This window comes from Rhincodon typus, chromosome 34 (assembly GCF_021869965.1).
Source record: "Rhincodon typus isolate 14 chromosome 34, sRhiTyp1.1, whole genome shotgun sequence".
In the NCBI taxonomy this organism is placed as follows: Eukaryota; Metazoa; Chordata; class Chondrichthyes; order Orectolobiformes; family Rhincodontidae; genus Rhincodon; species Rhincodon typus.
In genome coordinates, this window is record NC_063365.1 from 7,026,152 (window position 1) to 7,041,029 (window position 14,878).

Genomic DNA, 14,878 nt, shown 5'->3' on the forward strand with positions numbered 1-14,878 from the left:
CCTGCTCTCCTTTCCTCCCTCCCAGTTATGTTTCAGATTGAGCAGCAAAACCCAGTAAAGTCACCGGAGGTGTCAATCATCTGGCGTCATGGCATATCCAGGAGCCCCAGACTTAAAGTGCTCCTGCCTCCCCGAGCCTAATTGATAGCAGGGATCGTTATCTGTAGCGAACAGCTCACCGAAAACCAAAAAAAGTGGATTACCTTTATATCCGCACTCTTCATCACCATCACCACCCCACCCCCCCGCCTTGCACTCTGTCAGTCGCAACAGGGGTGTGTTTTTGTATGTGGGAGGAAACCTTTTTTCCCTTTGCAATCCCTACCGTGCGAGAATTGAAAGCAGAAGTTTGTCCGGTGCTTTGCTTTCATTTTGCTTTTTATTCCTTAACAAACAATATGGACTATTTTTATTTATTTTCTTTTATCCCACTGTTACTAGGATGCAGGCTTCATGCAGCAGGGGCAGAAGGTAGGATTTCGCAAACTTAGCATTCTTTGTCCTCTGCGATTAAAATGCATTGGATTTATTTTCTCTGTATAAAAATTCCAGTTGTCTCGAAAGTGCGGAGCAGTTGTAATCTTCAAAGTGTAAAGCGATAAACAATGCAGTTTTATTCGCACTGTAATGTTAATCCTTTTGGTTGCTGCGAAAATATTGATACAAAATACTAATTTTGCAACAAAAAAAGGGGCATCAGTACAATGCTTTTTTTCGGCTGCAGATGGGCTTTCGAGGAGGTTTGTCGATTATGGGCTGATTGTACCACTCAGTACGGATGATCAGGGTCGCTACATATCGCACATTGTATCGGCTGTCGACACAGAGCTACGTTCTGGCCGGCGATTTGCACGGAGCGCCCGCTATCAGGGGAGAGGAGAAGCCGACTTATACTTCAATGTCACGGTTTTTGGGAATGAGTTGCACTTACGCTTGAAGCACAACGCCAGGCTGGTTGCTCCCGGGGCCGAAGTTGAGTGGCAGGAGGATTTCAGGGACTTCTTCATTGAACCCATCCACCGAGACTGTGTGTTTTCTGGGGATATTACTGACATGCCAGGGGCCACTGTGGCGATTAGCAATTGCGATGGCTTGGTGAGTATGGAGAAACTAACTTCCAAGATTGTTAATCCTCAGGGTGCACTTGAGAATGTTGTGTGCAGGCTGGATGGGGAGACGTGTAAGTTTCCACAACAGGAATAAGTAATATCACAGTGTACTCGTGTCGAAACTTGTTTAAATTACGTGAAAAATTCAGGTCAAATTTCGTATGTGGTTGTCTGCAGTATATCTGTATGATTGGTGTATGTGTTTTGGAAGTTAGTCATTTATTGCATACTAGTACAATAATGTAAATTGTTTTCAAATGACTAAACACGGCGAAATATTGAAACCAAATGATTCACTGAAAATACAAGACTTGAAAGCAGTGTTTATTTACCAATGTGCACAATTTGACATTGTGGCACCGTGTTGTGGGCGTCCGTAGCAAGGCGTTTTGGAACAGAAGCCCTATACAGAACCAGTGCGAGCGGTATTCAAGATTCAGGGTTTGAGTTTTCCGCCTTTCCCTGTGTTGAGCTGATTGGTGAGATGTTCGGGTGATTTAGATGTTGACCTCCTTTCCGGGTTGGAGTTTACTATGTCGGCGTGAGGGAGAGAAGGAGCATCATTTTAACAAATCTCGATAGGAGATCAGCTTCTAGCAAAAGTTTGTTTATGCATCGATTGGTAGGGTTTAATTTAATATGTGAGTTAGACTTAGAATGTGTGGTGCCGTAAACGATAAGGAGTTTTGGTGTATTGGTTAGTGCGTTGTTGAATCATGTTGGTTGTATCCTGTTAATTCCACATCTTGCTTGAGGTATATTTATTAAAACCATATAATGATTGAGCTCTCGTGTTACGCCTCGGTTGATTGGCGATAAATGTGCTGTAACCATTTCACGGTAGGGCGAGAACCACACCAAGGATAAGTTGGAGAACGTGAATTCACTGCAGTTTAACACTTAATGCAAGTAGCAACATCGAGATTGAACGCCTGCGCTGCGGAACCGCCTTTCGGGCTGTTTGTTTCACGAACCAGCGGAAAGCAAAGAACTGTTTGAAAATGAAGATGTTGATGTAATTTCTCAAGTTATGTTCATTTGAAGGTTTTAAAATTAGAACTCCAATTTTAGCCAGGACCTAAAGGAGACAGTAAGTTATGGTAATGACGGGGCACAAGTTGGAGGACTGGAAAAAACACTATCAATCACTGGTCGATTGTCTGTATATGGAACTTAATGTTGTCTATCTGTAACCATACAAACTTAAAATGCTTGTATCAGTTATACATTGTATGAATATTACTGAGTAATTAATATATATTATTCAGAAATTAAATTGGATTTATTACAAGAGCCATAAATTGCATGCCATTGAGATGCTTATTCTGTCTCAGTTTCTGTCATTTTCATGTTCTACATTTAGCACAGGAAGAATATTTTTTTACATACGGATACAAGTGAGATTTGGTTCACAATCTTGGGTAAACTGCATGCCAGAATTAATATGAATGAAATAGTGGCCCAAGTTCCCCATGGAAATAAAGTATTTGCTCCCTCAATTGGTCTACATTTTCAAGGTTTAATTGTGCCAATGTTTTCTTTAGCACTTTCCACTATGGCAACTTTCATTCAATCTCTCCAACCTTGGCAAATAATTTCTGAATTGTTATTAACCTCTAATTTTTGTTTCTACTGCTTCACAAAACCTGATCCTTTTGGAACCCTGTACCTTCTCTCTATCCCCCAAGGCTTTTTTATTTCCCTCCTTGAATCTCGTCAGCTGAAATTTTACTATTATGTCAACAGGTTATGATCTGGTCCACATCTACTGCATGAATTCTTGTGCTGTTTCAATATGTCTGTTGGCTGAAGGTGTGATCAGTTTAGTCGCTCATCAGCTCTCAAGGTGACAAAGAAGTGTGCCATTACCTCTGATTATGCTTAAACTGGGTGCGGATCCTGTACAGCTTTCATCCTGAACTGAAATAAAAATCGAAAATACTGGGGAGAGAAACAAACTTAATGTTTCAAATCTGATAAGACTCTTTGGTACTAAATTTGCATCTCTGCTCTTTCTGACAGCCTGTCAAGGAGCTTCTAATTTGGTTTCTATCTCTGCCTTTACTAAATGAAGCATTCCAGTCTCCCATGACCATCAAAAAGTAGTTTCCTTTATCCTTTTCTATCATTCCTCCAGTTTCTGATATTCTGCCTCCACTTCTTCATCAAGGTGCTCCAATGTGGGCATGTACAATACTATCCTATCAAAAATGAGTGAATCATTACGGAGCACCACCTTTGGCACTATCCACCATGTTGATCAATTCTCATCCTGCACTAATTCATTTCGTATGCAGCATTATAACAAAGTCTTTGAATCTGTTCACCACCTGCTAAAACTACTTTTGTATTGTTACTTTCAACGTTTTCAGCAAAGAAGCAGATACCCCCTAGGATGATTTAGGACCTAATCTTCTAGAGTGTGAAATATTAAATATTATAAAAGAATTGGAGCCAAGAAAAGCAGAAGGATCTGATGGAATCCCTGCAAAAATACTGAAAGCGCTTTGGAAAGAAGGAAACAAGAGAATCATTTAACTTGTATAAGGAGATGTGCAAAAAAAAAAAAGCCGGAATAATTTCTGAGGTGCACTGTGGTCCCGTTAGAGAAAGAGACAAATACTATGAAATATGAAGAGCATTACGCCATAACTTGGATTACACATGCATCTGAGGTAAAGCTAAAGCTCCCAGCCTAATGATTGGAAGCAGAACAAGCCACTACATTAACTAAAATCAAACTGATCATAGACAATGTTGAATATGAGTCTACAGCAGTGATGTCAGGTATGCAAGCCATACGTCCTAAAGATTGACAGGATCAGATCAAACAGCATGTTTCTTCTGTTTCCAACAAGCAAGGTACTCATTTCACCCAGTCAGCCCATGTTTACAAAACGTTGGACACTGTGCTGAACATGAGATGTAATTCTATGATTGGAAAGCATTTGCTGGATAAAAGAATTATGCTCACACTTGATTTAAAATTCCATTGGGCTTGCCATGAAGTCCACGTGCTAGTCCACAGTCCACTGGGAACTAAATGTATTAAAATGCGTGTTCTTTGCAGGCAAACAAACCGATTCACCTGTTTCAGCTCGACAAAGTAGGTGAGAGCTATTGAGCAGGGCTTTTATAATATTTAATTTTCAGCGCTATGCGTTGCCCACTCATAATCAACAGGCTGTGGTTTAAAGTTCAAACAAAACTATTGCATTAATTGGTGCATTCTCCATTGCAAGGCTTCCACTAATCGGAAGTGGCTGGAAAAGCCCAGCAGGTCTGGTAGCATCTGTGAAGAGAAAATCAGAGTTAACGTTTTGGGTCTTGTGACCCTTCCTCAGGACTGGACCTGAAACGTTAACTCTGATTTTTTCTTCACAGGTGCTGCCAGACCTGCTGAGCTTTTCAAGGAACTTCTGTTTTTGTTCCTGATTTACAGCATCTGCAGTTCTTGGTTTTTCTACTAATCAGAACCTGCCTGCCAAACACTCATTACTCTCATAATATAAACATTGGCTTCCACCTGCATCGGTATTCTTGTAAATTTTCCTGATGTGTCTTTTTTCAGCAATACTTGGGTGGTGTGGTTGTAAAGTGAAAGATGAACTCAGAGCATGAATGAGGACATAGCTGTTGTAGAAACGTGGCTGAGGGAGGGATAGGACTGGCAGCTCAATGTTTTGGGATTTAGATGTTATAGGAAGGATAGAAAGGGAGGAGGGGGAGTGGCCTTTTGATTAAGGAAAACATTACTGCTGTACTTTAAAGAGGATACTTATAAGAGATTGTCCAGTGAAGCTACATGGGTGGAAATCGGAAATAAGAAGGGGATGATCTCCTTGATTGTACCATAGGCTGCCCCAATAGCCAGAGTGAAATTCAGGAATAAATATGTAGAGATCTCGGATATATACGTAGGAATAATAGTATTGTAATAGTAGGAGAGTTTAACTTCGATTGGGACTGCCATAGTGTTAAGGGCTTGTATGGTGAGGAATTTCATGTATTCAAGAAAATATTCTTTATCAATATATAGATGTACCTATTGGAGAAAAAGCAACACGTGACCTTCTCTTGGGAAATAAGGCAGGGCAAGTGACTGAAGTGTTAGTGGGGGAGTGCTTTTGGACCAATGTTCATAATTCTATTAGTTTTAAAATAGTTATGGAAAAGGATAGGCATTGTATAAAAGTTAAAACTTTTAATTGGTGATAGGCAGATTTTGATGGCATGAGGCAGGCACTTTCAAGAGTTGATTGGAGTAGACTATGTTCCCAAGTAAAAAGATGAGTGGCAAGCTGGGAGACTTTCAAATGTGAGATAACTAGAGTTCAGTGGTATTACGTTCTTGTTAAAATGAAGAGTAAGTCTGGTAAGAGAAGGAACACTGGATGAATAAAGTTATTTAGGCTCTGGTCAAGAATAAGAAGGAGCCATATATTGGGTATAAACAATTGGGATCAAATGAATCTCCTTGAAGAGTATAAGGGGTGTTGGAGCATTCCTATTAGGGGAAATCAGGCAGGCAAAGAGAGGATATCAGATAGCCTTGGCCAATAAGGTTAAGGATAATCCAAAGAAATCCTACAAGTACATTAAGAGCAAAAGTGCAACTATGGAGAGATTGGGGCCCCTTAAAATCAATGAGGTTGTCCTTGTGTGGAACCACAGGCGATGGGAGATACTAAATGAATATTTCATGTCCGTTTTTACTGTGGAGAAAGAAGTGTAGGCTAGAGAACTCGGAAATAAATATTGATGTCTTGAAAATAGTCTGCATTACAAAAGAGGAAGTGCTGGAGGCCTTAAAAAAAACATTAAAAGGTGGATAAATCTCCAGGATCTGATCTAGTGTGTCCCAGGACATTGTGGAAAGTTAGAGAGGAAATTGTGGGGCCCCCAGCAGAAATATTTGTATCATGTACAGCCACAGGTGAGGTGCTGGAAGACTGGAGGGTGGCTAATGTTGTGCCTTTATTTAAGAAAGATTGTAAGGAGAAGCCTGGGAACTAAAGACCTGAGAGTTTGACATCAGTGGTGGATAAGTTGGAGAGGATTTACATGCATTTGGAGGGACAAGGACTGATTAGGGATGGGCAGCATGGCTCTGTGCAAGAGAAATCATGTCTCTCAAACTTAATGGAGTTTTTTTTCTTTTGAAGACTTAACCAAAACGATTGAGGCAGAGTGGTAGAGGTTGTCTACTTGGATTTTAATAAAGCCTTTGACAAGGTTCTGCATGGTAGACTATTTAGTAAAGTTAGATCACATGAGATTCACGGAATTGGATACAAAATTGCCTTGACAGTTGGAGACAGACGGTGTTAGTGTAAGTTTATATTTTGGACTGGAGGCCCGTGACTATCTGTGTTCCACAGGAATTAGTGCTGAGTCCACGTTTGTAGTTTGTATAAACGATTTGGATGAGAATCTAGGAGGCAAGGTTAGTAAGTTTGTGGATGACTCCAAAATTGGTGGCATTGTCAACAGTGAAGAAGGATATCTAAGATTACAAAGGGATCTTGATAAATTGGGCCAGTAGGCTGAGGAATGGCAGATAGTTTAATTTGGATAAATGGGAGGTATTGCATATTGGTAAATCAAACTAGGGCAGGACTTGTACAATTAATGGTAGGGCTCTGGATAGTGCTGTTGAGCAGAGAGATCTAGAAGTTCAGGTACATTATTCTTTTCAAAGTTGCATCACATGTGGACAGGGTGATTAAGAAGACGTTTGGCACACTTGGCTTATTGCTCAGACCATTGACTATAGGAGCTGGGGTGTTGAGGTTGCACACGACATTGGTGAGACCACTTTTGGAGTACTGTGTGCAGTTCTGGTCACCTTGCTGTAGGAAGAGTATTATTAAATTTGAGGGCTTGGAAAAGATTTACTGCGATGTTTCTGGGAATGGAGGTTTGAGTTAAGGATTGTCTGGGACTTCTTTCACTGGAACGTAGGAGGTTGAGAGGTGATCTTATTATAGGTCTATAAAATCATGAGGGACATAGGTAAGATGAATAGTAAAGGTCTTTTCCCTAGGATGGGTGATTTCAAAACTAGGGGGCTTATTTTAAAGGTGAGATGAGAGATTTATCAGAGACCGGAAGGACAACTTTTTCTCACGAGGCTGGTTCATGTGTGGACCGCACTGCCAGAGAAAGTGTTAGATTCAGGTACAGTTACAACATTTAAAAAGATATTTGGATAGGAATGTGAGTAGGAAAGGTTTAGAGGGATGTTACTTTATTTGGAATACTTGGTTGGCATAGACGAGTTGGACCGAAGGGTCTGTTTCCGTGATACTATGACTAGTGAAGCCGAAACTAAAGATGGTGTACTTGGATGAAGTGTAAGAAAGCTGTCAACAATCACTGCTGTTCTTTATCAATGGCTACCGCATGTGTGTTAAAGGAAGCACTGGATATAATTTAGTAGGTGGTCAGTTGAAGATACTGAAGTTTCAACATACCAAAGTGGCCAATGCAGCAGAACGTTCACAAGTACTAATAGAATGAATGAACCTCTGAAAGCTTACAAAATGAAAATAAATGTTAAAAGGTCCAAAGTTACAAAGTTTGGAAGAAATAATTGTCGGAAAATAGTGGTGATGATAAATAGTCAAGCGCCAGAACAGCTATCATTTAAGTAGCATCTTGCCATTAGATGGTTGTCATAAAGAAAACCAAGCTGGCAGAGCGATGATGAAAAGGTATTCTCCAAACAATTGCTTCATGGAAAAAGGAGTAAAAGTCTTAAGAATGGTCCGAGCTGCTATTTAGAATGTCTTGTTTTCTGGTGTTGAAATGTAGTTTCTTGTGATGTCTCTTACATAAAACGCAGAATTAAATGAATGAGTTACTATGCTTTCAAGAAGGATGTATGGTACATACTTTAGAGTCAATGTAAATTTACCAAAGCAACACTGGACTTAATTGTTACATTTAGTAGCATCTGCATTGAGATCTGTATCTTTCCTGAAAACTGATTAATTTTTCCTTTGGCTGTGCCCTATATGTCCTCAAAGTTTCGTTTGAAATCTGCCCAGTAGTTTTTCTGAGATTGTTTACAAACAGATCGTGAAATAGGCAGAAACATTACATCCACCACTGAAAGTGAACAGAGGTAATGATAGGATTAATGTGTATTGTGACCTAATTGTCACCTTACTGAAGTTTTAAAGAGTGGCTGCAGAGACTGAATGGACTGCTTTTCATCTTCCATAAATTCCTCGGGACTAGAGTGATCTCTGGATTGGAGGGTAGCAGTTCTAATGCTGCATTTCAAGAAAGGAGGGAGACAAAACTGGGAAGTCTCTGGCATCAGTAGCAGGGAAGTGTTTGAATTTACGCTCCGAAATGTACTACGAGAGCTTGGAAAACAATGTTATTAGGTAGAGCCAACATAGCTGTTTGGAAGGAAAATTGTTTGACATGCATTTTACAGCAGCATAGGCAGCACGGTGGCTCAATGGTTAGCACTGCTGCCTCACACAGTGCTGGGGACCCAGGTTTGATTCTACCCTCCAGCAACTGTCTGTGTGGAGTTTGCACAATCTCTGTCTTCGTGGGTTTTCTCCAGGTGCTGCACTTTCCTCCCACAGTCCAAAGATGCGCAGGTTGAGTGCATTAGCCGTGGGACATGTAGGTTACAGAGATAGGATAGCAGAGTGGGTCTGGGGTGGCATGCTGTTCAGAGGGTCTGTGTGGACTTGATGGGCTGAATGGCCTGCTGCCACACTCTAGGGATTCTATGATCTAATCTATGATCTACAATCAACATTTTTGAGATTGTGACAGAAAGCCACTAAGTGAAAATCTACTTAGATTTTCAGAAGACATTCTGTGTCATGGTAAACTGTTGTTTGAGTATAAGACAATTCTGCATAGGAGCAGAAAAAGCCCATTCAGCCTCAAGTCTGCTCTGTCATTCAATGAGATAATGGCTGATCTGGTGCCCTCAACTCTACTTTCCTGCCTTTCCCCATAACCCCTGATTCCCTTACTGATTTAAAAATCTGTCTTGAAGATACTTAATGGTCCAGCTTCAACAGCCCTCTAGTAAAGAATTCCACAAATTCACAGGCCCCTGAAACAAGAAATTCTTCCTCCTCTTTGTCTTAAATGTGCAACCCTTATTCTGAGATTGTCATAGACTCTACCGCAAGGGGAAACAACGTCTCCACGTCTACCCTGCCAAGTTCTTCTAAGAATCTTGTATGATTCAATAAGGTTACCTCTCATTATTCTTCATTTCAATGCGGACAGGCCTAATCTACTCAAACTCTCCTCGTAAGACAGTCCCTCCATACCTGGTATTAGCCTAGCGAACCTCTCTGGACTGCCTCTAATGCCAGGTACATCCTGCCCAGAACTGTTCATAGCATTCCAACTATGTCCAAGCTTTAAATAATTTTGCCACCATCTTGTATGGATCCTTTCATGATTGAAGTGTGTGATGGGTTTGACATGCAGATTCTCTCTTTATCTACAGAAATGATATTATTACAATGGAGAGGGTTCAGAAAAGATTTACTAGGATGTTGCTAAGAATGGAAGGTTTGAGTTATAAAGATACGCTGGGACTTTTTTGACTGGAGTGTAAGATGTTGAGGGGTGGCCTTATAGAGCTTCATAAAAATCATGAGGGGCATATATAAGGTGAATTGCAAGGGTTATTTTCCCTACAGTGGGGGAGTTCAAAATGAGGGAGCATATTTTTAAGGTTAGAAGAGAGATTTGAAAAGCTATGAGGGGCAATGTTTTTCCACAGGGTGGTTGGAGTGTGGAATGAGCTGCCAGAGGAAGTGGCAGATGCAGGTACAGTTACAACATTTAAAAGGCATTTTGGATAAGTACATGAAGAGGTTTGGAGGGATATGGACCAAATGCAGGCAAGTGGGACTAGTTTAGTTTGGGAACATGGTTGGCATGGATGAGCTGGACCGAATGTCTGTTTCCATGCTATGTGAATCTATGACTCTTAAATAACAGATCACGTGTAGAGAGAACCCTCAAAATACTATATTAAGCTTTGCTGCTTGCCTCTGAGCTGGTTGGTTGCAGTGTTTTCCCAAGAGAATGCAGAAATTTATAAGGCTTATATTTGGGGTTTCTTTCTATTTCTGTACTAACTACCTTGATGCTGTTTTGCCTGCAGCAGTTCCAATAGAAAATCTACTTCGGGTTTCTTTAATTACAGAGCATAAAAGAGGACAGCACAAGAGTACCATGTCTGTGCCAATCATGAAGCTATTCTAAAATAATTCCAACTGCCTGCACATGGTCAGTTTCTCTGTTTCTTGGCTGTTCATGTGTCTAAGTGCCTTTTAAATGTTGCTATCAACATGTGCTTCTACCACCTTCCCTTGCAGTGTGTTCCAGGCACCTACCCTCTGTTTGTTTAAAAAAAAAACATACTTTCCTCACAGGTCTCCTTTAAACTTTCCCCTCTCACCTTAAACTGGATATTTCCACCCAGGGAAAGAGACTGTAACTATCCAACCCTATCCGTGCCCTTCAATTTTGTATACTTCTTTCAGGTCGCCCATTAGTGTGTGATGCACTCGCAAAAGCAATGCACATTTGTCCAACCTTTCCTTATAGCTAATACATTGCAATTCAGGCAACATCCTGGTTAGCCTCTTCTGCACCCTCTCTCCAACCAAGAACGTGGCTTATTCATCTTTGATTGATTGATTTTTCTGGAGCCCATCATGATAGAGAACCTCTTGTTTGCAATTTTGACTGGCATCAAATTCTTATGAACTTTGGATGTCTATGTTAGAAACATTCCAGAGCTTTGTTGTGGCATCTGTAGGAGACCCAGGAATCTATTGTACAGCCGGGTGAGAAGGACACTGCCTGGTAGAATTTGATTTTAATCTTCAGCTGAATGCCATGTGGCTTCCAGACACTATGAAAAATTCTCTTAAGACTGTTCCTCCATGCCTGGTATCAGCCTATTGAACTGCCTTTAATGCCAATATATCTTTCCAATGGTAGGCAGAACTTGCTTTCTGGGTGCATGTATGCATGTCTTCATCAATAGTGGCATTCCTAGAGAAAACACCATCAAGGCATGAGAAGTTTTTAACAGCCTTGAGACTGGTGCCTTCAAAGGTGATGTCTGCTGAGGCATTCTATACACAAATCATAAAGTTACCATGTATACGCAGCAAGCAATTAGGAAGGCCAGTGGTATGTTGGCCTTTACAGTAAGAGTTGAAGTACAAGAGTGAGAAAGTCTTGCTGCTGTTATGCAGGGCTTTGAGATCGTACTTGGAGTGCAGTTTTGGTCTCCTTACAAAGGAAGGATGTTTTTACTTTAGGGTGCAACAAAGGTTCACAGAGTTGATTCCTAGAATGAGAGTGTTGTTCTATGTAGAAAGATTGAGAGTACAACGGACCTCTATTCTCTAGAATTGATGAGTTTTTGGTGAAATAGAAACAAAAAAATTCTTGGAGGATTTGGCAGGCTAATTTGAGAGGCTGATTCCCCTTGCAGCAAAGTTTAGATCAAGGGATGATAGTCACAGGAAAAGGAGATAGCATTAAATAGCTAAGGTAAGAAATTTCCTTACTAAGCGGGATGCTGTATTCCAGAGAACTACTGGCGTTCACTCAGTGAGTATGCAGTGAGTCTTAATTTTATGTTGCCCTATTTTTAAGTCATTTTGATTTAACATCTTGTTTTTAATGGAGTGATATTATTTAGCATTGTGGATGTAAATTTTAAACTTAGCTTTATTTTATAAGTTTATTTTATAAGTAGAGTGACTTACAAATGTACAGTAATGCAGAGTATAATGCTTTTGTTATTTTTTTCTGATGGGAAAGGTTCTCTAGAGTTTAGCTGAAGTGTTTACATTAGCTGTGATGAGAAAATTTGTTCTGCTAAATGTTGCTCATTTGTATGTTTCAGGAATGCAATGACAATGTTAAGTCAGGAATTACTGTCTTAAAATCTGTGATCGATTTGATTTTTCAGGCACGAAGAAGATCATGGATGTGGGGTCGGGCAGAAAAGTGACAAGTTTTTGCTTTGATCTTGCTGAATTCTGGAGGAGGCTCAGGGTCATGTGTCCTAACCCCATTCCTATGCTGTATTGTTGGGCTGCATTCCGTTGAAGTTAGAACATTGAGGTGAACTTTAACGTGTTTAAAATGACAAAAGGAGCAGTCAGAAGATATTTGAGATAACAAGGTGTAGAGCTGGATGAACACAGCAGGCCGAGCAGCCTTCCTTGTTATCTCAGATTCTCCAGCATCTGCAGTTCCTACTACCCCAGTCAGAAGATATTTCCTTGCTATAGAAATGCATAACAAAGGAACACCAGTCTCTCTGGGCACTGCAGGAATGAAATACATTTTCACTCAAAAGTTGCAGAACCATGGAATTCTCATTCCCCAAAAGGCTGGGGCTGCTGGGCATTTACAATTTTCAAGATTAAGATCAACTGATTCTTGTTGGGTAGAGTTATTTATTGACTAGGATCTAATTAAATGGTGTAACAAACTTGAGGGGCTGGATGGCCTTCTCCTGTTACTGTAGCACGATCATAAATAGTAGTCTTACAATACAACTTATAGTTTCATTTTGGCTGTACAATTTTTGCGAACATGTATCTAATACATGAACCAGTATAAACATTAACAAGTTTAGCAACGTAACAAGTTACAAACTTAACAAGTTTAACAACTCTGCATAAACTTGTCCAGATAAACTGCAAGCCTCTAAAACTTAAGTACATGTTAACTATTTCAGGGCCACTGATTTTCATGGTAAAGTTAAGTGCTCATTGGGTCTTATTCCTTTTCCTATTATAAACTGCTTTCTCTTTAAAATGTAAGAATCTGAGCAGGAGTAGGCCATCTGGCCCTTCGAGCCTGCTCCACCATTCAATAAGATCATAGTTGATCTTTTCATGGCCTCAGTTCCACTTACCCACCCTCTGTTCATAACCCTTAATTCCTTTATAATTCCAAAAATTATCTAAGCTTTAAAAACATTCAGTGAGGAAGCCTCAACTACTTCACTGGGCAGGGAATTCCACACCACCCTTTGGCTAAGGAGGTTCCTCCTCAATTCAGTCCTAAATCTGGTTCCCCCTAATTTTGAGGCTATGCCCTATAGTTATTGTTTCACCCACCGATGGAAACAACCCTGCTGCTTCTACCTTATCTGTTCCCTTCATAATTTTATATGTTTTTATAAGATCTGCCCTCATTCTTCTAAATTCCAAAGAATATAATCGCAAGCTATTCAGTCTGTCCTCGTAAGCCAACCCCCTCATCTCTGGAATCAACCCAGTGAATGTCCTCTTCACCCCCTCCGTTGCCAGTACATCTCTTCCCAAGTAAGAAGACCAAAACTGCATGCAGTACACCAGGTGCGGCCTCACCAACACCCTATACAGCTGTGACATAACCTCCTTGCTTTTAAACTCAATCCCTCTCCAGTGAAGGATAAAATTCCATTTGCCGCCTTAATTATCTGTTGTACCTCCAAACCAACCTTCTGTGATTCATGCACAAGGATACCCAGGTCCCTCTGTACAGCAATATGCTGCAATTTTTTTACTGTTCAAGTAATAGTCCCTTTTACTGTTATTCCTACCAAAATGGTTGACCTCACATTTATCAATTTTGAATTCCATCTGCCAGACCTTTGCCCACTCACTTAAACTATGTATATCCCTCTGCAAACTTTGAGTCCTTTGCACACTTCGCTCTACCTCTCATCTTAATGTCATCCACAAACCTTGACACTACACGTGGACCCCAACTCCAAATCATCTTTGTAACTTAGAAACAATTTGTGGTCCCAGCACTGATCCCTGAAGCACACCACTAGTCACTGTTCGCCAACCAGAAAAGCACTCATTTATCCTCACTGTTTGCTCCCTGTTAGTTAGTCTCGCTCCATGCCAGTACATTGCCTGTAACGCCAGGAACTTTTATCTTTTGCAGCAGTCTTTTCTGTGGCACCTTGTTGATTGCCTTTTGGAAATCCAGATACACCACATCTACTGGATCCCCATTGTCCACCGTGGTTGTAATGCCTTCGTAGAATTTCAGCAAATTAGTCAAGCATGACCTGCTTTTCATGAACCCATGTCATGTCTGCCCAATGGGGCAATTTCTAGCTAGCTGTCTTGCTATTTCTTCCTTGATAGACTCGAGCATTTTCCTCACTACATCTTTCCCATCTTTTGTCTGCCTCCTTTTTTTTTTTTGAACAGTGGGGTCACATTGGCTGTTTTCCAATCTGCTTGAACTGCCCCAGAGTCCAGTGAATTTTGGAAAATTATCATGAGTGCATTTGCTATTACTCCCGCCATCTCTTTTAGTACCGTGGGATGCATTCCATCAGGGCCAGGAGACCGGTCTACCTTTAGCTTCATTAGCTTGCCCAACACTACCTCTTTTTTGTGAAAATGATCATGTCTAGGTCCTCACCTACCAGTCATCAATTACTGGTAATTTATTTGTGTCCTCCACTGTGAAGACCAACACACAGTACCTACTCAATACCTCAGCTGTTTCCTCAATTCCCATTATTAAATTCCCCTTCTCATCCTACGAAGGACCAATGTTTACCTTAGCCACTCTTGTTTTCCATTTTGTATATTTATAGAAACTTTTGCTATCTTAGATTATAAGACTAAACTAGCTCAGAATATAGTCTTGCTTTTCTGTTGACCTTAAAGTTTTCCCAATCTTCTAGTTTCCCACTGGACTTTGCCACTTTGCATGCCTTATCT

At 40.5% G+C, this 14,878-nt stretch overlaps 1 protein-coding gene across 1 annotated transcript in view; it reads left to right on the top strand.

The window, feature by feature from the left end:
• The first annotated feature begins 209 nt into the window (after window positions 1-209).
• LOC109926409 (A disintegrin and metalloproteinase with thrombospondin motifs 3) overlaps window positions 210-14,878 on the top strand; it is a 176,883-nt gene continuing 162,214 nt past the window's right edge. Inside the window, exons 1-2 of the mRNA XM_048616431.1 lie at window positions 210-471; window positions 725-1,095. Coding sequence (XP_048472388.1) covers window positions 288-471; window positions 725-1,095 — 555 coding nt within the window. The 5' untranslated portion in view covers window positions 210-287. The remainder of the gene's footprint in view (window positions 472-724; window positions 1,096-14,878) is intronic.